The sequence below is a fragment of the Macaca thibetana genome, chromosome 1 (assembly GCF_024542745.1).
Source record: "Macaca thibetana thibetana isolate TM-01 chromosome 1, ASM2454274v1, whole genome shotgun sequence".
In the NCBI taxonomy this organism is placed as follows: Eukaryota; Metazoa; Chordata; class Mammalia; order Primates; family Cercopithecidae; genus Macaca; species Macaca thibetana.
Window position 1 is genome coordinate 181,537,830 of NC_065578.1, and position 22,981 is coordinate 181,560,810.

Sequence of the window (22,981 nt, forward strand, 5' to 3'; positions counted from 1 at the left end):
CACCCAAGCAATCAAATCTAATTAACTCTGGATACCCCCAGGAGGGCACTGACATTTATCCTTGCCCTGTTCACATTTCCTGCCCTCTTCTTTCTTTTCACCCTCTTGGTTCAGAATTCACGATTTATCCTTGATTCATCAGACATACAACTTACAGTGTCTTTTTTTCCCTATGACACTCCTGGAAGTATCATGAGTTGAATTCATTATTATTTTCTCAAACACCTCTATCCAATCACAAACTAACTGGAGGGCACACTGTGATTTTGCACAAAGTATGTGTGTAATAGTCCAGTAAACCAAAGCTATTTTGAATCTAAGATAATTTAAGTCAAGCTGGGCATGGTGGCTCACACCTGTAATCCCAGCAATTTGAGGGGCTGAGGTGAGAGGACTGCTTGAGCCCAGGAGTTCAAGACAAGCCTGGGCAACACAGTGAGACCTCGTCTTTAAAAAAACACACACACAAAAACAAAACAAACAAAACAAAACAAAATTTAAGTCAAAAACATGTATTTATTGTGAAGGTGGTCTTAAATTTTTTTGTACTTTTTTTTCTCACTTTTCACTTAGTCCTTGTCACTAACTTAAACCTCCATCAATAGGGTATGGAAAAGAAAGAAGGGATGCTGAGGCCCCATAGAAAAATCTCACGAGAGTATAGATTTAAATTAATTTCACTTGGGATTACAGAACTTTAGAACTAGAAGATACTTGCGAAGGTCTTTAACCAACACCTCCACTGTACTGGTGAGGGAGTTAAGGTGAAGAGAGATACTATGACTTTAATAAGTTCACACAGTTGGTCGGTGAAGAAGCTAAGGCTGACAATCCCACTTCCTAACACCATGTAGCTACAGGGCTCTTTCTGATTCCCAGCCAGTTACTCCTCCTTTCTAACTTCTGATTCTTCTGCAAAGGTCCCTTTTTCCAAGGTGCTTTTGAAAGTTTGGAATAATAATGGTTTTTCTCAGATATACCTTGTTTCTATTAATATTTTTACAAAAGCTTGTCTCTGCCCTTGTGTTTATTTGTATAGATCCCTCAGTTTTTTTGTGACTATATTAGAAACAGTCTCTCTAGCAACAAGCTCAGGTATCTGCTTTGTGCTTGGTGCTGTATTTCTGTCACAGACCAGGATGGGGATGGCCAGCTCAAAGCAAGTCATAGCAGAAATGTCATTCATGTCTCTGTGGAATGGACATAGTGCTCTTATCTTTTGGAAAGAAATCTGAGGGGAATAAGATGTTAGACTGCACAGTTACTGTGAAGACTACCATTTCATAACTGAACAACTTCTACCTCCAACTAGAGGGTAAAAATAAATACTTGTGATCTTACAACTCACCTCTTTCACTTACTGTCTGAGAACTTAAGCGTGTTATAAGTTACTTAACTACACTAAACATTAGTGGAGACAATGAAACCTACCTATAAACGTTTTCATGTTACTCAAAAACATTAGTCATATGTCTTGCCTGGGGATGCTCGCTCTGTCTTCCTTTCACTCTCTCCCTTTCTCCCCCTTCACTCTCTTTCTCTCTATGCATACATTTAGTACAGTGTCTTGTACACCAAGGAATTTAAATAATGGTAAATAGCATTATCGCCATTATCAGAATCAACAGTATTCATACCAGATCAGTACTGGAGATGGTATTATTCTAGCTTATTTTGTTTGAAGATGAAAAGGGGTAAGAACTATTTTGAGCATAGGCAAAAAGAACTTAATGATAACCAGACAAGAAGAATTATAAATGTTTGAGGTGATGGATAACGCAATTACCCTGATTTGATCATTACACATTATATACAAGCATCAAAATATCACATGTACCCCAAAAATATCTACAATTATATATCAAAAAAATAAATTTTGAAAAAATAATTTAAATCAAGCTTTCATTTGGCTCTTCAAGAATATTTTAATTCCAGAGTGAAATATACTGGAGTTAGACAGGACTTCATGGGCGTTACCAAGCCAATCTGAAACTTCAGCAGGAATTCTATTTCCAACACTGCCAACATGATCATTAAATTCCTACTGAAATATCCTCAGTGAAGGAGAACTCACGACTTCTCAACCAAGTCTCACACATTTTGACACTTGACATTCTATTGTATTTTTAGAGAACAAATTTCTCCAGTAATAGAGTTAAAGAATGAAACCAAGAAGTACAGGCAAGAGAGAAGAGCGAAAGGAAGAGACATTTCAGAAAGGCTCTGGAAAAGGCTGCAGACGCAGCAAGGCTGGGACACTCCAGCAGCAGCTCCAGGTGGCAACACAGTTGGAAAGGCAGCCGGCAGGCCCAAGGCAGCCAGACTGCCTGACTGCTGGAGGCTGTCACATAGCTGAAGTTCTTTGCTGGGATCTAGTCACAATATCTCCAGTTAGTCTTCTGGAGACAAGCAGAAAGCCTGTGTCTCCAACCAGATAGGTTCATGGATGTGCTGCTGGTTATTTACAGTAGGAGTTCACCCACCATGAACAACCATCATCTTTGAAAGGTCCTTTGGCTTCTTCTGCTTAGCAGGCCTCTGGCTACCTGCATAAACACCTGGGGTGGGAAAACAAGGGAACTGTCCAGCAAGTTGCATGGCCTTATTAGCTGGAATGTGGCCCTTGAGTCTCCCTAGGAATGAGCGGGCTGCCAGGAACTCCATGAGTTGTTCACAGTGATGTGTCTTAGGGAGCCAGTCAAGACTGTGTAAGTATAAGACTCTACAAGACAGCCATGACTATATGTGGTGATTTGGTGTCACCATATACAGGAAGAACTAACATCTGACCTTTTAGGCCAAGTCAAAATACCAGATATCCTGAGAAATAGATTGACATGAGCTCCCACTTCTTAGTCTCCTGGGGGATCTTTCTGGCTAAGAACAAAAGTGTCATCTTTGCTTTAGTTCCATTGCTGTCACCACAGAAGCCTAGCTGCTTATGAATTAGCACCATGATCTGACAACCTGAGATGAAGCCCTTGTACCAGACTACCCTGAATACTTAGGCAAGCTAAATGGGGAGCCGCTGCACATGTGAAATTCCCAAGGTCACATTGTGACAAGACCTCACGGGAGCACCCTTAGGCAAGAAGGGGTTCAAAGCATCTTCAGGTCTTGGTTGCTAAGCCAGAGATTATCTGGGTAACAGCTGTCCCCCACCGGGCCCTTGTTTTACCAGCTCACCTGCATCCCAATGATGGCATAAATGAAGAAAAGCATGGCAATTAAAAGGCAGACGTAAGGGAGGGCCTGGAAGGAAAGCAGAGATAAGACATTAATCAAAGAAAGGCAGCACCCAGGCTTAACAACCTGCAGTCACTGGCAGTACAGGATCTTGCCTGGAGGCTAATGCAAACAGAGACTGGGACTCTCTATTCCCTGAGGTTGTTCTGTTTTGAGGTGCAATACTTTCTCAGGCATCCTTGTCCTCTGACAGATAGGTAAACAGTTGGCCAAAGGGAAGCTTAAAATTTACTTCTATCAGGAAGATTTACTCACCCATAAGTATAGCCCATATCTAGAAGGAAAGCTGGGAAAACTTCTTGGACTTGGGGTTCATCCCACTTGCTATGCAGAAAATTAATAACCTAGCAATTGTGATGTAAATTAAATACGAAGCACCTAGCTTTGGCTTCCAAATCCCTGTATTACCCCCTCCCACTCCCATACCCAAAGTGGCACCCATAGTGAAGACTCTGGAATCAAAGTGAAATGACTGGGGACTCACTTGTTTTTAAGTTCCCAGAAGGCTCTTTCATTTTCTGATGAAATGTCATTTCCCAGTGTTTAAGCCTCCTGACGTTTTACTATGTTTCATGTAAAAGCCTGGTAAGTTAGCCACCAAAAAACTCTGCCATGAAGCCATGTAGCACAAAATTCCATACTGTGCATGCTTACTGCCACTTTGGGATAACATTCCAGGTTTAGAGGTGAGGGTCAAGGCAAGGAGATGTGAGGCAGGGAACTGGCCTTGGTGCTGGAGGAGGATGCAGACATAGGACAGTTTGGATTTGGGGCCAGAGTGGGACGCTGTAATTTTGTGTTGATCTCAGTGCTGCCAGAGAAGTCCCTCTTCTTTACCACCCACTAAGCTCCCTGGCAGACAGTGCTATGAGGAGTCTCCACCCTGTCTTGATTGTGCACACCATGAATCCCAGGAGATCAATTGAGGCTTTCAGACTACATGAACAGGGCAGAGCTTTTCAACAGCACTAACAAAATGAAGAGCCCTATGAGACTATTTACAACTTGAATAGAGGCTAAAATTAAAATGCGACTGAAAGCGGGTGGGAGAATTCCCTCTCCGAGGAAGTGTTGATTCCTAGGCTCTGTGATGGGGGTTGGCTGCACTTTGACGGGCAATGTGGACCTCCTCTACAGAAAGCCAGGAGGAAGGAGACAGGGTTTCTTGTGCCTGCAGTGCTGCTGCCTTTCATCTTCACCTTCTACCCTTATTCTACTGTCTCCACTCTAGTCCCTAGTTTCTCTCTCCCTACTCCCAACTTAGGGAGAAAAGCAAAGATTCATTCCGTTTTCCTTTCTTGTCATGTTTATACATTCTAACACAAAATAAGGAAAAAGAGGTAAGAACTGTAGAATAGGGGTCAGATGTAGAAAACTGGATGCTGTTTAGGGGAGGGTGGGGGAGGTATAGGCAATGTCGATGCTGTTTATATCGTGTGGCTCTCTGCTTTCTATTTGCAGAGGCAGCCTTTGCTAATCTGACTTTTAAAAATCAAACTTCTATACTGTGTCCCAGAACTGTTCTGAAAAGGAAACATCTATCTATAACACAGTGTCACCTGGAGGCAAACTCACCTGTCTTCTCTGTTCTCTGTAGTATTTGCTGGAATAAGCCAACCATTTGGCCATCAAGAAAATTTTGACAATATTATCTTTGCTCTCAATAGTATATGGTTTCTCAGAGACTTGGTAATTGTGAAAATATGACAGGATGACACATATTTCTTAAGAGACTAACAACTGAAGTTTGTTGGGCAATACTCTAAAAAAAAAGTTTTTAAAAGCATCTTGTGTTTCCAATTCTAAATCCAAAATCACCTGAGACTCAGAAAATTCTTGCTAAGGTTTTAGATTTCTCTCCATATCTAGTTTTAGAAAAATAGTTTTCATTGAGGTGAGGCCTCCGTGGGGTCATTATGCCAAACAATTGTTCTGGATATGATAAAAATGTCAAGGTCGCTCCTAGGAGCCAGAGCATCCTTCAAATTGATCTCATATCTCAAAATCCCAGGTCCTCGGTGAGGAAGTAAATCAGTAATGATGGATGTGGGGAGAAATCCTTTTCCAAGTGATGAGAAACCACGAGTTCACTGGCTTGCCTTCTTTGGCTTAATTTTTTTTTTTTTTTTTTTTTGAGACGGAGTCTCGCTCTGTCGCCCAGGCTGGAGTGCAGTGGCCGGATCTCAGCTCACTGCAAGCTCCGCCTCCCGGATTTACGCCATTCTCCTGCCTCAGCCTCCCAAGTAGCTGGGACTACAGGCACCTGCCACCTCACCTGGCTAGTTTTTTGTATTTTTTTTTTTAGTAGAGACGGGGTTTCACCGTGTTAGCCAGGATGGTCTCGATCTCCTGACCTCATGATCTGCCCGTCTCGGCCTCCCAATCTTTAGCTTAATTTTTAATTAAACTGTATAAATAATTAAAATAAAGTCAATTTGGTGAATTCATAATTTCTCATCTTTGAATCACTTGATTCCATCCAGTTTATTTTTAAACACATTCACTGGAAAACTCATTTTAGTAAGAACAGGCATTTGAACAACATTTAGGCCCCCACCCCCCAAAGCTTAACAACAACTAATTTATAGTACTTGCTAGAGCCCAAAGATATTTAAGTATGTTTAGGAAACTTTTACTGAAAGTTTGGGTCTCAGCTGTCAATTTTTTACTTTTATTTATTATATATACACCACTGTACAGCTCCACTAGACTGTTCAAAGGAAACACAGCGTATTAACCTGCCCAGATGTCCCTATTTATTTGTAGGACACAGAGGTGACCATTAGTATACCCTGTGTTCAGTGCCTCAGGAAATAAATGCTGATGAAGACAAAGGTGGGGCTAAATATGAATCATCTCTCTATGAAACAAAACTCAGTGAGTCCTTTGAAAAACTTTCATGTGAAATAAAAACACCCAAAGTCCCTGAAAATGCAGAGGACATCTGACTACAGACAATTGGCTCTTTACATGGATGGGGTTACTCAGGACTGTCTGGAATCTCTAGGGACAAAGCACATCTTATAAAACGTGTCTCCTGCCTCAGCAGACAGAGAGGATGCCTGAGTCACAAAGTCAAGGTGTTTTTCTAAAATGAGATTCTATCCAGTAGACATAAGCTGATTCCAGTCAAGCCAAGCTGTGCTGTAACTAAGAATTGCAGTATTTACTGACTGCTTCTAACAAACACCCGTTCTACTAGCTTCAGCTTCCCAGAGGTGAAGGGACTCGGGTAATGACGCCAGTGTTGCCTGGCTGTGCTGTCTGATATGACAACCCTCAGAGAGGATTTGCTGGTACCTCTTACCTTAAAGGACTGCACAAAGGTCCACAGCAAAATGCGTATGGTATAGCCCTGACGCAGAAGCTTTATGAGGCGGGCAGCTCGGAAGAGCTTCAGAAAGCTCATATTGAAGCCACTGGTGTTCACCAGCTGGTGGACCAAAAGGAAACATATAATTAGGAACATTATGGTCATTTAGAAAAATCTAAGCACTAGTATTTGTGTATTTATCCCTCATTCCAATAAATGGGACACAGTCTCTGTCTTTGTTAACCCCAATTCCAGCTGATGGGCTGGCCAGTGAGGCCTATCTCCTAAGCCTTCCCATGCCTGCTCTCTATCCCCAGGTAGAAGGGTAAAGGATGTACCTGAGAAGGGTACCCTGCTCACAAAACTAGCCTCCCTAATCTTCTACTGAGTGGTCTGAAGTCTGCACTTAGATGCCAAAAAGAGCAGATGTGGGAACCCCTCTAGCACACGTTGGCCCTCTGATATTCAAAGACAGTTACCATGAGCTCTCCAAGTCGTCTTTAGAAATAACAAGTTTATGGAAAAAATACAGGTCTATGAACTTTGAGGGCAAAGATACTGTGCCTCCTTTGAGAATCTACGCATACTAGCTGGAATGCTACGCATACTAGCTCTCTTCTGACACCGTCTATTCCACCTACCCCATTAGAGGTCTGCTGCCTGAGTCATGCAGATCAACAAAGCCTTCCCGGAGATCCAGTGCCACTACCAAGTTTGCATTCCCTGGCTAATGCCGAGCAGTGAGGGAGTAAATTCCCAACACTTAGAGGGGTACACATTTGCTCTGGTGGGTTAAAAATGGACTCAATGTACAGAGGAGTCTTAAAAATGCTACTCCAGGACCAAGCTTAGAGACGTGGATCTTATAGGCGATTCACCTTGCTGTCTGTCAGGATAATTTCTGTTATACTGCCAATCACGGTGATGAAGTCAAAGATATTCCAGGTGTCTCGGAAATAGTTCTGCCAAATGAATTCAGTCATAGGAACATCAGAAAAAGGAAAGAAAAAAAGAGGAGAAAAGACATCTTTCATTATATAACTTTGTTTGTCACTTGGAAATAAAACTTGTCAATTCATGCATAAGTTCACTCTTACTTTGGCTTCGGTTTCCCATTTCTAACCAGAGATGCCATTTCTCCTTTACTAATCTGGGAATTTCTCATTTGGAAAGCAGTTCCATCACTATTTGAAGACTTTATTTTTGAAACTGTCACCAAAAGCTCATATGTAAAAAAAAAGGTTTTTTCAATTTTCATTTTTAACAAATATTTATGTATTTTGAAACCTCTATGGAGGCATGATTGACAAATAAAAAGCTATCCATATTTAAGGCATATATCTTGATTGGTTTGGGGAAACGTCTATACCTGTGAAACCATCGCCATGGTCATACAGCTATAGCTTTTAAATTATCTCTATTGCATCAAGTGCCCTAGAAAATACAGTCTGACTTTCAACTATCAACAAAAGTCACACAAGTGGTAAGTGATTAAAGGTTACAGATGTGCCAAAAATCTCCTTCTAACTCCATTGAGCCTTTTCAAACCAACTACTGATTGGTAATAGGATGAATAGACTTCATGTTTCCCCTTTTTCTCTGCTGTTATACCTTTTGAGGAGATGTAACTAAGTACAAGGAAGCAGTAATAAAATGAGTGAGCTGAAGGAGATATAAAAGGCCTGGAAAATCCACCAATCAGATAACACTCCATTTAACAGGAGAGGGTGGACTATGCATCCATCTCCTAGGCTCAGATGAACACAGACCTTAGACTGTGTTCCTTTAAAAACAAACAAACAAAAAGGATACTTGAATCTCAAAAACAATTCACTTGCTTGCCCCTGGGACATATAAGGGCAGTCTGTAACACAGAAAACAGAGATTAAAATCAACAGAATGCAGAAATTCAGAGGAGACAGAGAAAGTACAAGGAGAAGAAAATTTCAAACACCTGTAATTGATATCCTCAGCAAGATCACAGGACAATGGATTATTTTATCCTATCATTGGCATAAAAAACAAGAGACTGTCAGAGCACTGCAGAAGTATACTCCATCCCAGCCTCACAACTAGCATCATCGAATTCCTACGACATGAGCCAGACACTAGGCCAGGCCTTTGGCAGTCTTTCAACTCATTTATTCCTCTCATGGATCCTAGAGGCAGGGAGTGACAAATACCCCATGTTCATAGAATCCTGAATGGAAAAGTTGGCAAGAGGGGGGAAAAATACCCAATAAAGAGAGAAAAGGAGTGTGGAGAGAGAGAGAAGTTATATTTAATGAACATCCACTCAGAAGGCTATGAATATCACTTAATTGGATACATACAACAAAGTAGCTAAGGCCATAAGGTAGCTACTGTTATCCTCATTTTATGTACGAGAAAATGAGGCTGAGAGAGGCCTTATTCCAAAGCCACATGTACTTATGGGGCATGTGGAGAGACTGAAGCACAGAGTTTCATAAATTCACTTTCCATTAGAATATTTAGTCTATCAGTGGTGGAGCTAAATTAAGTAGCTGAATTCCTCAATTCTCAGGGCTCTCCTATTGTCCCACCTGGGGTGAACTTCCTAATTCTTGGTTTTAATTCTTTCTAAATATTGGTGCATGGATCTAAGTCTCAGAGGACCAGAAGCTCTGGATTCCAGTTAACAATGCTTTACAACACAGAATAGCATGCTGTGGTATAGACTAGCACACTGTGGTGTATGGTATAGAATAGTACAATGTAGTGTAGACTAGTAGATTATTGTGAGCTTTGAAGTTAGAAAGAACAGGGTCTGAATCCTAGCCCTACCTCTTACTAATCTTGCCAAAGTATTCAACCTTTCTGAGCTCCAGCTGATCCATAAAAAGGCAAAAATAAGAATGCTTATCTAATATATTGTTATGGAGAGAAAAACAATATGTAAAGCATTTGGTACTTGATAACCAAACAATTTTTGTTACATCTTACCCTCTTTTTCTTTTTCCTTTCCTTTTTTTTTCCCATTTTGCCTTGCAATTCTATTGCCTGTCATTATGTAATCTTCAGGAAGCTATACAATTTTTCTGAACTTCAATTTCCTCATTTAAAACAACAATAATAATGGCAATTATGATAGTGACATCTGCCATGCCTATTTCAGAGTCACTGAGAAGATCTAATGAAATAGTATATATTACGATATTCTGAAGGCTTAGAGTGCTTTAACAATGTAAGGACTTATCAGAATTAGTGGTACCTTTTATAGAGTGAAAATCCCTCTAGACCTTGAACGAAAACATGGAGGTAGGGTGGGAAGGATGCAGGCTTCAAGGGCCGAGTCTAGTTAAGGCTGTGAGTATATATTCAGCATTCACCATAATTAGACACATAATGGGTCTGAAGTCACAGACAATGTCAATACCACATACAAGTAATCAATATGCACAGAAAAACTTTCCCTGTTGTGGTGCTTGTGTCTCCCTCTCGGTCAACTCCCCCTGCTCAGGGCTAGACTGTATTATAAAGGCATCTTTGTTGGTAGTAGTTTCTTTTACTTTTTTATTTCCCCAAGTCTCAAAACACTCAAAAGGGAGCCAGGCAAACACAATGCAGCCAACTGCAATTGGTTCCCTTAAACTCTCCACCCAAAATGATCAAATTAATGGTTTTTCAAAGAACCCGCTGGGAGACCAAAAGCAGCCCCGGTAATCAACTCTCACAATTATTGAACCCAGCCCAGAGCCTCTGTTAAAGCTGCTACCAGACAAACACTTATTCAGATAATGAGCAAAGTTCTCCTTCTTGCAGGGAAAGCCACATACCCATGTAATTTGAAATGGTAGCTCACACCCTAAGTAAGTGTGAAACAGCTGTCACGTGGGCTTGCATCCCACTGAACTCACTGTATACACTGAAGCAAGGTGGGGGGAGGGTGGCCAACGGGATTATCTTGTTTATAGGACACTGAAGCAAAGGGCTAGGTTTTCTTAACACTCTTGAGAACAGATGCAAGAATTTGCCAAACATTATAATTATTAATAGTAGTTGAGGAGAAGAAAAAAGAGGGCTCCTAGCAGAAAAATTCATCATCCCCAAACCTCCTCAGACTTAATTCCAGAATCCTTCCCGTTGCACTACACACACACACACACACACACACCTCTTAAAGGCCATTAACCTTTATAGGCATAAGTAATAAACACCTATTTTCTTTGGCAGAAACTATTCTTCATGTTACTAATGGCAGAAGGACTAATAGGTAAAATCTATTATTTGCTATGTTTGAGGCTAACAGCGATAGGTATTTTCCCATTTGTGTTATAAAGCTCTTATACCTTTTACCAGTAAATAAGCACTCGAAGTTTATTAGTCCAATCTTTGGCTTGCTCCTTCATCTACACATAAATTGTAGTTCTAGTAAAACCCAATGATGGCCGCCTCTGGACTGCTGACAGAATTTCACAGGACCAGGGCTGATAGCCCCATAAGCATGAACCTGGGATGTGGCTTCCTTTGCCCTTTCTCCCAACTTCCTCACACATCTTGTCTCTATGGCAGTTTACTGAGCAGTCAAAACGAGCCCACATCTAGGTGGGTGATTTCTGAAATAGCAGTAACCACCTCCCTTTCAACAAAGGCTGGGAAAGCACCCAACAGAAAGAGACACGCCCAGTGCTGGGAAGGATTCAGCGACATACCAAAAAGCCAAAAGCGATGACCTTCAGGACGCATTCCAGGGAAAACACCATGGTGAAGGCGATATTCAGATACTTCAGGGCCAGCTCATAGGTACAGGGAGCAGAGTAATACTGCCAGGAAGAGAAAAGAAGAGAGAAAGAATCACAGCCTTAAGGTAAGAGGGGGAATACATGTCACCGAGGTTGGCCATCTCTCATTCCTGCCCTGTAGGAGACTCTGGTACGCAGTACAGGAGGAGAGATGGACTTCGAGTGCTGGGGGGGAGAACCACATATTCTACCCAACAAAACAAAGGAAAACACAGACCCACACTCCACCAGACTTAACAGCAAAATGGCCAGTCTTCCTAGAGATGAGGGTGGGCAGAGGAGAAACATTTTCTAGAGTTAGTTACTGGAGTTAGTCATTTAGTATTAAACAGGATGAGCCTCTCTGAGTACTCCAAGGCTTCTTCAGACCCCATGATGATGGATCTCTGTCTCCTGATTTTCCCACCCTTGTCTGAAGCTGCTTCCCATTGCCATCTCAGGTCTTGGGAGCCCCTGGATGGCTACTATAGGCTGCACTGCATTTTGCTCAGTGGACCCCCAAAGCCCCAGAGGTTGGGTTGTTGAACAAAATACAGATCACAAAAGGATTCCATGATGGAAAAGTAGGTAAAGCAGTGACGGGCTGGGATGTTGGGGTGTCTTCCCACTTGCCGTGGGAGGGAACCATCGCTGGGGCTCAGCCGGCTCTTGTGCCTCTCTCCTCTCACCTTCATCATCAGCACGACGGTATTCAAGGCGATCATGGCCATAATGGTGTATTCGAAGGACGGAGACACCACAAAGTGCCACACGCGGTACTGGAAGGTGTGCCTGTTCTGCGGCATGTAGCGGGTGAGAGGTTTGGCGCTGATGGCGAAGTCGATGCACGCCCTCTGCAAGAAAGTCATGGTTATTCGCACAACCTCAGATCCCATAGATCTAGCATGGCAGGCTCTGTTCCATGCTCAGAAGAGGAGGGCAGTGAATGGGAAAAAGGGCAGGGCTGGGCAAGTAAAGATGGCAACTGGGGTCACCTAGACAAAACTACAGACAAGGCATCACCTTGAAGGAGGTGTTGTCACGTGGAGTAGAGACTTCATGATTATTTAAAAAGTCCTTTACACAGCATGTGGCTGAGCTATTTAGGCAGGAAGCCTTCCTTGGTGCCCTTAGTCAGAAGTAAAGATCTACCTACCTATGTATTTCTACAGCACTTTCTGTCACATTTCTTACAGTCCCTAACGTTTCTAGTTCAGTTCCATTGTTAAAAAAAAAAAAAAAAAAAAAAGGAAAGAAATTTCAAAAAAAGCTTTTGAAACCTTACAATGTGCCAGAACTATGCTTGTTGCTGGAAAAGCTGTGATAAGACACATTCCCTGCCCTTACAGCAAATACATGGCATGGAAGGTCACAGCAGCCAGATAAGCAGATATCTGATATTATCATTGTGCCACACATCTTTGTTTTCTAGACTATGCATACACAAAGGTAATGACTGCATCATAAACATCTTACACATCTTCCAGATCTCTGTGCCTCATACACAGGTCTTAAACAGTGCTTGGAAAATGTTTATTTAATGGCTGAATAATTACTTTTCTCATCTTCTCTCTATAATTCTTAATCAAGTTAAGAAAATGCAGTCCTCCTTTCTTACACTGCTGGCCCAAGAATCCTTTCTGGAGCCCCTGCTGCCTCCCACTTTAGACCAATTGTTGTTACCTCATTCTTCTCCAGGCTGCACTCCTCCATCATCTTATCCCCTTGCTCCTGGAAGGTGATGATGATGAGAGCCACAAAGATATTGACAAAGAAGAAAGGGAAGACCACAAAGTAGACCACATAAAAGATAGACATCTCCATGCGGTTGCTGCGGCTTGGGCCTCGGTCTTCCTCTGTCACATCTACAGAGTGCTGCAGAACTCTGTGGGGACAGAACAAGAGGGCACAGATGGTGGATGACAGTCTTGGCTTCATTAGGAGATATGCCACCTATTATAATATTTTATCTGACTTCTTTGACTTTGCAGATCCTCCATTAAGTTTTTTGAGTCCAAACCCAAGTGTCATATCCTGCTATCAACAATCCGCTTCTCTTTCTAGCCCCCGTTCCATCATGCACTCGACTCCTAAGCAACAGAGGGACATAATTTCATAGTTTAGGTTGTCATGTTCAATACAAAGAGACTCCCAGATTTCCATTTAACAGTTTGCTGCCAACAAGAACATGCTGCCACCAGAAAGTGGTGTCTTAGTCATTGCTAAGTCTCTGAAAAATTAGCTTTCAGCTATGGGCAGCATAAGACCTGTATTCTGTGGTCTTCTTCATGATCATAGGAAGTGCCTTTGGGTTTTGCCAACTCATTCTTAACCCTCAATCCTCAGGCTCTCAGGTACTGGGCCCCCCTGGAGGATAAATCTGTCTATAACAGCTCTCAGGAGCTCTCCTTACGGGTACAGGGCTGTTCAAAACTCATTTGTTCCACAGAAGTCAGATGGTTCCACTCAACTCCTCAATAATTGGCTAAAACATTAAGAGTTTCAAATATTTCCCTGATTTGCTCACCCGATTCTCCATTTTTGCCTGAAGAATTTTCATTCTTCCTCTTTTCTGCCTGTGTCACCTTCTGAAAACCCCTTACTTTCCCTGATACAATAACAAAGGGTGAGCCTTGTTCATCTTGAGTCAGCTTCTCAAGGCAACCGGGGGGCCTATCACAGCCACATACAAGCATGCCAACTCAGTCACTCACTGAGGCCATCCTTCCCCCGTGGAGACGGTGAAGAGGGTCAGCAGGGCCCAGATAATGTTGTCGTAGTGGAATTCATGGCGCTTCCATTCCCGGCCCTTCACCTCCATCTTGTTTTTCTCATGATCTACATAGTTGCCTCTAAAACCAGAGCAGAAATGAAAGAGGGACCCCTCACTATAGCTCATGGAAGAGTCAGCACATTCTACAGGCCACAATAATTTGGGAGTAATAATGATCACCATATATGTGTAAGGAAAAGGAATTTTATTAAAGGAACGTATTTTTACCATGGAGCAAAAATGGGATTTGGTGCCCAATGGATATGGCAGTAAATCCCAACCCTTTCACTAGTGGCTGTGTAACCTTGAGCAACTTGCTTAAGGTTAACTTTCTGAGTCTTAGCTTCCACTTGTATAATAAGCAAATAAAACTCATTTCAATAGCTCATTATAGGGGTTTAAAATGAAAACTCGAGTGTAAAATGTCATGGTACAAGACAGTTTACACTCAAGTTTTCATGTTTGACACAAAAGAGGCACTCAATAAAAAGTTTATTGATTCCCTGTTTTGTCTTTTTGCTGAAAGAAGCGTGGAGATGGGTAAGATAGAAAGGAGGGAAGGTGGACCTGTGGGGGTGGAGTGGGCTCATCAGGACATGCTTCAGCAAAATCAAGTGGGATGTGCTGGCGGCACTTACATGCACTCCTTCTCTGTGTCCTTGGAACTGTCCGTGCAATAAAAGAACTTTCCCTTGAAGAGCTGAACTGCGATGACAGCAAAGATGAACATGAAAAGCTTGTAGACAATAAGTATGTTGAAGACATTCTTCAAGGAGGTCACCACGCAGTCGAAGACAGCCTGTGGATAGAGCAAAGAGCCCTGCTGTGTGAACCCTGTGATGGTCTGCACACTTGCCTAGAGCTGAGCTGGGCCACACCACCACCACCAAGCCCCACTAAGAAGTTGTCCCAGGATAGAATTTCCTGCTAAGAGGTGAGGCGTCGCTCATGAGATTAAGGGCTGGCTTCTAAGCTGGTTATGACTGCAAAGACCTACCACCTAAAATGGGAACACATGTTCTGAAACCGAATGTAGACCCAACGCAGTAGAAATCTGATGATATCAAGCAAGGAATGTGGTCCTCTGTGGGTTCCTGGTACGGGTACTCCACTTAGTGTGAAGCATAGAAGTGTATTGCTGGAAGGGATCTTTGAGATCATTTAGCCCATTTTAGTCTTTAAATAGCTTGTGCTTTATTTGGTGACATTCTTAGATTCGAATTATATACTGATTATGTATTATTTTCTCCTTACCTTTCTAAAAGGATCAGGTAATAATACACTATCATCTTTGTTCATTTCACTAATATTTCATAGCAAGTTCATACATTTGTGATTATATTCAGTACTTCATGTAAATGTTCTCTAGTTATGGTGGCTGCATTGGGGATGAAGACCAATAGAAGGAAAGTGGGAAAGACCAATACACACCTTCTGTTAGAGATGGCGAGACTGGGTAGATAGAACCAGGGACTTACACTTCAGTTAAAAGGCGACAGACCTCCAGTGACCTCCACTCTATGCCCTAAGCTGTGAGGAGTTACATGGGAATTCAACACATTTCAGGCCATTTTTAGGTTATTTTCTAGGTTTTAGGTTTAGCTCACAGGATAATCTAGCCCCACAGTGGTGCTGCATTTGTGCAGTTGCTTCTCTGCAGCACTGGGTGAAGCACTGCTGGTTTAATTAGTTCAACACTGCAGGGAATGTGAGTGACAGGCAGCCTTGTGGAATCGTCAGAGCCACCTACGTCTCCCTCAGGTTATGGAGCTGCAGAGCGAGGAACTAGCCCTTTCTAATTTAACAGAATTAAGCAAGGTTGCAGGGTGCTTTCTCTGGCCTATTAACTAATCTCATCAAGCTTGTCTGCACTCTCCTTGAGGCCCACTGAATCCTGCCCTGCAGGATCACTGACAACACTGATAAGGGTCAGGGCCCCAGGCAGCACACTGTGGGGTGTGAGGCACAACCCAATGAGTATTTATGGGCAGGTGCTGAACTGGGCCATTATTGGGCAGGAAGGTAGTAATAAACAGCTGACATTGTGCAAGTGCCTCCTCCAGGGGCAAAGCGGGGTAGCCAGGGAGGACAGCAGTCGGCCAGGCCACTTCCTTGGGAGCATGGGTGTCTCTCTCTGGGAACCCATGCGGTGGGCCAGGGCCCCTGGGCTCTGAAACGTAGCCAGGTTTCAGTCACATCAGGGCCTCTCAGAAGTGACTTTTCTTCTGTTTCATGAACCTAGTTAGTTTTGCCACCTCTCTGCAGAGCCAAATGGCTGAAAGGGAAGCAGTGCTATGAGGCCTGAAGGAGGTTTGGGGTCGGGGTGGGCAAAGAGTATCAGAGGTGATGAGAATCCAGTAGGAAGTGGGAATTGAGAAGCAAGGGAGAGTCAAATGCACAAGAGCCCTCCCCAAGCTCTGTCCCCTGTGGCAGGCTTGGGAGAGCAGGCCCAGGCATTCCAGAGGAACTGTTGAGTTTTCTAACAGGGACCACTCAGATCAGTTCATTTTCTCCACACCACAGATGTATGAGTTACAAGGTGTCCTCATTTCCCATGTGAAAGAAAGTCAAAGAATAAGTAATTTGCCCTAGGTCATATAGCTCCTAAGTCCTAGAGCTGAGCCTGGCACTCACGTGGGATCTTTTTAATGTTGACAGGAGTTCTCAAACTACACTATATTCTAAGAGTCACCTGGGAAGCCGGTTTAAGAGGCGCACTCCAAGCCCCTCCCACAGGGATTCTGGCTCTGTTGTGTTGTGGCCAGCAATCTGGATTTTAAGGAGTACCCAGGTGATCCTGATGCAGGTGGCCTATGACCCACACCTTGAGAAGCACTGCATGATTCCATGCGATGCAGAAGTTAGGGAATTGAGTCTGCTTGCTGGAAAGTATTCTGGTGTAGCCCCTGAAGATGGGGCTTGGCTGGCTGTGTGGACTGAGCAGCAGAAAGACTTTGGGGCTGGAAACCAGGAGCTCTGTTCCTCTCCCTGGCAGTGACTTGCTGACATTCATAGGAATTCAGGGAGAAAGAACTTTCCTCCCATGGAGACTCAGCTTCTATTAACAGCAAAGTATGTGGGGTGGGGCAGGTGGGTTCAACAGGCTAGCAGACTTGTGTAATAGAGCGCATGATGCTTTCCTGAGAGGCAGGAAGGCTCATGGAAAGTGGAGCCCCAGGCGAGTTGAGCAGGTGGAGTATTAGACAAGGAGAAATCTGGGTAAGATACCTAGTAAAAATCCTGGCAATAGGAAGAACTTAATTCATGTCAGCTCACTTCCCCATTTCTTCTCTGCCTCTGCCAAAAATGGACTGCATGTCCTTGGACAAGTTACTGACCTATCTGTGCCTCAAAATTATAAAGGGTGGGGCCAGAAGAGCCTCTTCTCCTCTAGAGCTGTAAGAAAAAGAAAATGTCCCAGGATACTCGGCCTTAAAAACTACGCAGACCACAACACACAGAGGGGTCCCGTTGCGTCCATTCTGGTGTTCTGGGTCTGCACTGGGGACATAGGAGGCCCCAGGACAAAGCCACACAGGATTCCCTCTTGGATGACATATCACACTGGAGAGAAGATACTAACTGGGTCTGAACTAAAAGGAAAAGCTTTCTTACAGATTTCTTGGGATGTTGGCTATTTTCCTTTGAAACTAAGACCTTTAGCTCAGACAGATGAAAAGAACTTCAATATCCGTGTGAGAAAAAGAAATATTCCCAGAACAAATTCTCCAAAGGCAGGCCAGCCATGGCTAAAGAGAGAAGACGGGAGAAGGGGATTTGATGGGAACAAACTCTGTAAACACTACCTTGAGCTTGGGCAAGCGCTTGATGGTTTTCAGTGGCCTTAGAACTCGGAGCACCCGCAGAGACTTGATGGTCTTGATGTCCCGTCCTTTGTTGGTTCTGCAGGGGAGAGGCCCCCAGGGAATCATATGGAATGGGGGAGAAATAAAAATGACATTCAAACTATGGCATTAGCAACAACAGGCTAAAAGGGGAGAGATGTATGGGAGAGATGGAGGCAAGAAGCCAGAAACTTGAGTCAGATTTGACTCCAGGGACATCCTACGAAAAACGCTTCAGGAATATTCTCAAATCACTTCCCAGTGTGCACACATGAACACACATCCACATGCATAAACACCCACACATGCACATACACACTCATATATACACACACAGAGGAACACATAGGCACACAGAGGCATCCATGCACATACGTTAATAAACACTTCCTTCCCTAACTACCAGTCTAATGCTGCTGATTACCACCCTGGCACAATGAAAACAGAAGACACATCAACTAGGGAATGTGAGCAGTAGCCCACTTCAGATCCCCACTGTGCCAAATCCAGTGCTTGTTAAATGATAGGTTCTCAAATGATATTCGCTGAATTGATGAACCCACAGTTGAGAGCAAGCCTCATCAGGGCACTTGACTTAATCTAGGTTTGTCACCACTGCACAGTTCATTAGTGCAGGAGAGAGCAAGGTGAGGCAGGGTGGTGGCAGACATGACACTCTCGCTGGGCCACGTGTTCCAGAGAAAGCATGTCATGCAGGCTTCTAGCCAGGACCTTGGCTCACACTGCAGTACCTCTGTGTGGCTGGTTTTTCCCGCAGTACCTTCCATTGCAGACGGTGTGCACCTAGCACAGGCTGCAGAGAGTCACTGGGCTGGGGGAGGCCCAAACTGCAGGCCCGGCCTACCTTTATCCTGGCCCTACAGCTCATGACCCTCCCTATTCAGCCTCTTGGAAATGTTTACTCCTAATAGTGACAGTATGTTTCTCTTTTTATTTTTAGGAATAAAATGAACAATAAACTTGCATTTCTCTTTCTTCCCTGTTCTTCCCCTGAGACCTTTGCATTGAATTCAAATAATTATCGTTTATAAAACACACAAATGGTGGAAAACAAGACTCCAAATAGTGGAGTAAGGCTCTGTCTCTTTCTTCATGTTGACCCAGATTACTCTTACACCAACAGTCTGAGGAAATGGGGTGCAGAACATCAGGTGGGAACTGCAAGGGCTTTCTTTCACAGAAGCGAGGCCAAAAGATATTTAATTGAGTTCAAGGAATGCTGACTTTGCCCAGAATGTTTATTTTAAGACTCTCTTAATGATTACAGGCCATGACCTACAAGTCACTTTTATTCAATCCTAGATCTGAATAAAAATAATCCAAAAGCATTGCATTCATATGGTCTTTAACATCCAGAGGCTTTGGTATATTTTACAAACTATTTCACCGCATTAGGCTCATCTGTCTACATACCTAAAAGAGGCAACATATGAGCCTAATACATATCCACACCAACAAGAATGATCATTTCCCAAGAAGGCTTGGTGACTCCTGATTTTGGTCTCTGGGATATAAATAAAAGCTGATCACTCTTTTCTCAATGCATGAGCCCCTCTCCTCCCAACCATACTTTCTTGCTCCTCCAACTCATTCCTTGTATCTTTTACTTCAAAGATAATTGAACATATTTACCCCAAAGCGTTCCTATGGAGGATCCAATCAGAGAGCAGTAGAAAATCAAAATAAAACAAAAGTGGGGTTGGGGTAGAGAGAAGAAAGACAGTCAGAACACTTCAGGGAGAAAAGAGAACCTTACAATGATAGAGAATCAGAGCAGCACAGGCCCAAGGGACCCCACCCACAGCCTTGGCACTTAGAGTGTCCACACCTTTGTGAAAGGAAGGGCCAGCACACCATTTGCTCCCTGGCCACTGTCCCAGCCTGCAGGGGCGAAGGCCCTCTGCCAGCACAAGTGACAATTCTACATAGGCTTCTGGGTATTGTGCATTATTTCCATGGAGTCTGGTTTAACTGCAGTTTTCTAAGTGCAGGCGTTTACTTTCATTTCTTGTGTAGTCTTCAGACAAACTCTGTTTCCAGTGAATTTATAAGAAACCAGGCTGGAGGAACTATGCCCACTCCGGGCCAGAAATTCTCTCACACACTGGCATGGTTATGCTTATAAAGGGTGTCATCTAAAGAGGGACACGCAACCACTCAGAGAGAGACACACTGATGTCTCTTAGAAGCTCAGAGGAGCATCACTGTTAAACTAACCTGAAATAAGGGAGGGAGGCATTTGTCTGTCAAGATCATGATGTCACACCAAAGTTTGCCTTTTGATAAATTAAATGACCACCTGTCCATTGTGAGCATACTGTGCAGTTTGAAGATGAAAAATCATCCCAGTTCTATTGGTGAGGCATTTAAAATAAGTAAGGGCATAAATATCTTCAAGATAGAAGTAATGACAACTTCTAAATTTTTTGAATATTTATTGATTCTGGGCCAGACTCTGTGCTAAGCAATTTTAGTGCAAATCTTTATTTAAACCTCCTATCTTTAGCACATAGGAATCACTATCCCCATTTCACAGAAGAGATTCAGAGAGGTAGAGTGCCCGGCATCAGTTGGCAGAGCTGGGACATGAACCCAAGCACGTATGATGATCAAAGCTCTTGCTCCTAACCACTAAGGCTCTGCACCAGCAGGTTTTAGTTCAAAGTTCTGTCAAACAGCACAGTGTATTTCTGAACTGGAAGAGATCCCTGAAATCTACCCAACTGCAAAGGAAACTGAGGCCCCAGGAGGAAGTGCCTTGCCTAAGATCATTCACTGAGTGAGTTCACCATAGGTGAACCTGCATCTCATGATTCCCTGTCCTGGCCTACTGCTAAGAAGAAGTGTTCATAATTCAGGTTTTGGTTCTTAGTTGCAGATTTTGATAAAGGTTACTTTTTTTCTTTCCTATTTTTTGCCAATGTATGGCAAACCTATGTTCCACTACTGTATGTCACAAGGAAAGACTTCTAATGGTCATTTTACTCAACAAATGATCCCATATTCAAAATTAAATTAATTTTCACTATAAATGACAAATGAATGATGACTTGGGAATTAGACCCAAGGCCTTATAAACCTTAAATCCTTAATGTGATAACCTCCAAATATTCAGAGGACAGAAATATCTCCCCCAGCATCTTCTCACATATAAGACAGGGCATATGGTAGGTCAGCCAAACACACCTTTGTTCATTCATATAGCAAGCATCTGTGCAGTCCTTAATATATATCAGGCACTGTTCTGCATACTGGATATACAGTTGTGACCAAATGAGGTTGCCAATCTTTTGAAACTTACCTAGTCTAGTAGGGCAGACCTCAAGTAAACAAGCACATAAATAAAAGTATAACTGCAAGCTGCCATAGGAAAAATGAAATCAATTAAAAAGTTTACCAAAATAACTACATAGGTTTCCCTTTCCCCAGGCTACATTTGTCTTAAGGAAGAACTACGGGATAATCTTTCATATCTCTAAGATGTAGGAATAGGGTGGGAGATCAATATATAGGCAGGTGGTCTAGGATCACACACCCCAAGCTTCTGCCTTCTGCTTAACTCAAGTCCTCATCTCGGAGACCTTTCTATCCTGCAGCATCTGAAAAGGTTCTCAGAGGTCATGCTCATAGACACGCATCTTTTGCGGGAGGCCCCAATATTTTCTGCTCTTCCCACATACCTGGATAAAGGATGTAATTTGCTCTCTTGAATTAATTTTCCCCCAGAATCCTAGTAAAACGTCATGGTATAATTCATTATCTTACCACATAGATCATATAATGCATGGCATAATGCAAACTCACCACTGTCCCTTGTTTTGGAAAACAGGGTTCCTTAATGGTACACTCTCATCTTAACAGCTGAGTGTGGCTGCCAAACCACTGGGTGGAGCTATTTGTCCCATCCTAACTCCCACAGGTCTGAGCCAGGGACAGCAATCACACACAGGCCAAAAGTAAAATAAAAAAAAAATTAGTCATTGCTCTACACATCTTTCATCAGGTCTCTTACTGCAGAGGAGCCACTGAAAAGCTATAAATTGGAATAGCTGCAGAAAACTATGCTTTCATCCTCAGTTTTGTTACCAGGGGCAAGATTTAACTGATTTAAAAATTGCCATTTGAAATGAAAAGAGTACTGAATAACAAAGGCCCTGGAGTCAAGAAAAGCCTCAACAATTTAGTCCCCATTAGTTAAAATATAATTTACACAGGGACTAGACCAAAGTACTGCTCCCAAATCCACATATACAAGAGTGATTTAAGCCATTATCAAAGCCAACAAGATCGCAAGGAAGACATTTCACTAAACTAAAAGGATGAGCTCTTCAAGTACCTTAATTGAGGCACATTGTTTTGGAAATAATTCACGTGCATTTTACAAATCATTTAAATGTAATTGTTCGGTAATACTTTGCTAGTCTCTGATACTAAATTATCATCAGATGTTTTTACACTGCCTAATTAATTAAATTTCTATCAGGTTCAAAAATTGACTCTAATGTTAAAATCTAAGGACAATTCCACACACTAGGATGCACTGATCTCACTTTAATTGGGGCTCAGTTGGGCCACCCATTTTACCATTTATTTTCTATTTATTTGGTAGGTTCCTGGCTGCTCTCTAGGAGAAAAAAATGACACATTTTTTTCTTGTTTCATCAGTAAAAGATGAGAATTTTCCAGCTCAATTGTCAAGTTGCCTTCCAGATCTTTCATGTGTAATCACTCAGCATTCAATGTAATCTTGCTCTTCACCTCCCAGGTCCCCTCTTCTCAAAGGACATGCTCTCAAGTTGATTTCTGCCAGGAACTGACTCTCCTCCCATGAGCGCAGAGCAGGGACATCAGGTTCTAAAGAACCCTTCTGTCCTTTAAGTGCCATGGCCTTCTGCCCACCCCCATGAGCTCAGCAGAGAATAGCTCAGGGATCTGAAGGAATCTCTTGCCTCAGGCAATGGCCAGGCTTGCAGGAGTGAAAGGTAGATGGAGGGGTCATGCTGTGAGGAGCCTTGAGTGTCTCACTAATGTGTCTGGACTA

At 42.8% G+C, this 22,981-nt stretch overlaps 1 protein-coding gene across 4 annotated transcripts in view; it reads right to left on the reverse strand.

Moving 5' to 3' along the window:
• The window catches only part of CACNA1E (calcium voltage-gated channel subunit alpha1 E), a 332,987-nt gene that overhangs the window by 37,699 nt on the left and 272,307 nt on the right, over window positions 1-22,981 (reverse strand). For all 4 annotated transcript variants that reach the window (XM_050766055.1, XM_050766034.1, XM_050766044.1 and 1 more), the window contains 9 exons: window positions 17,881-17,977; window positions 14,713-14,873; window positions 14,016-14,153; window positions 12,985-13,186; window positions 11,991-12,155; window positions 11,233-11,343; window positions 7,438-7,521; window positions 6,554-6,679; window positions 3,187-3,252 (listed from right to left, as the gene is read on the reverse strand). In XM_050766055.1, coding sequence (XP_050622012.1) covers window positions 3,187-3,252; window positions 6,554-6,679; window positions 7,438-7,521; window positions 11,233-11,343; window positions 11,991-12,155; window positions 12,985-13,186; window positions 14,016-14,153; window positions 14,713-14,873; window positions 17,881-17,977 — 1,150 coding nt within the window. The remainder of the gene's footprint in view (window positions 1-3,186; window positions 3,253-6,553; window positions 6,680-7,437; window positions 7,522-11,232; window positions 11,344-11,990; window positions 12,156-12,984; window positions 13,187-14,015; window positions 14,154-14,712; window positions 14,874-17,880; window positions 17,978-22,981) is intronic.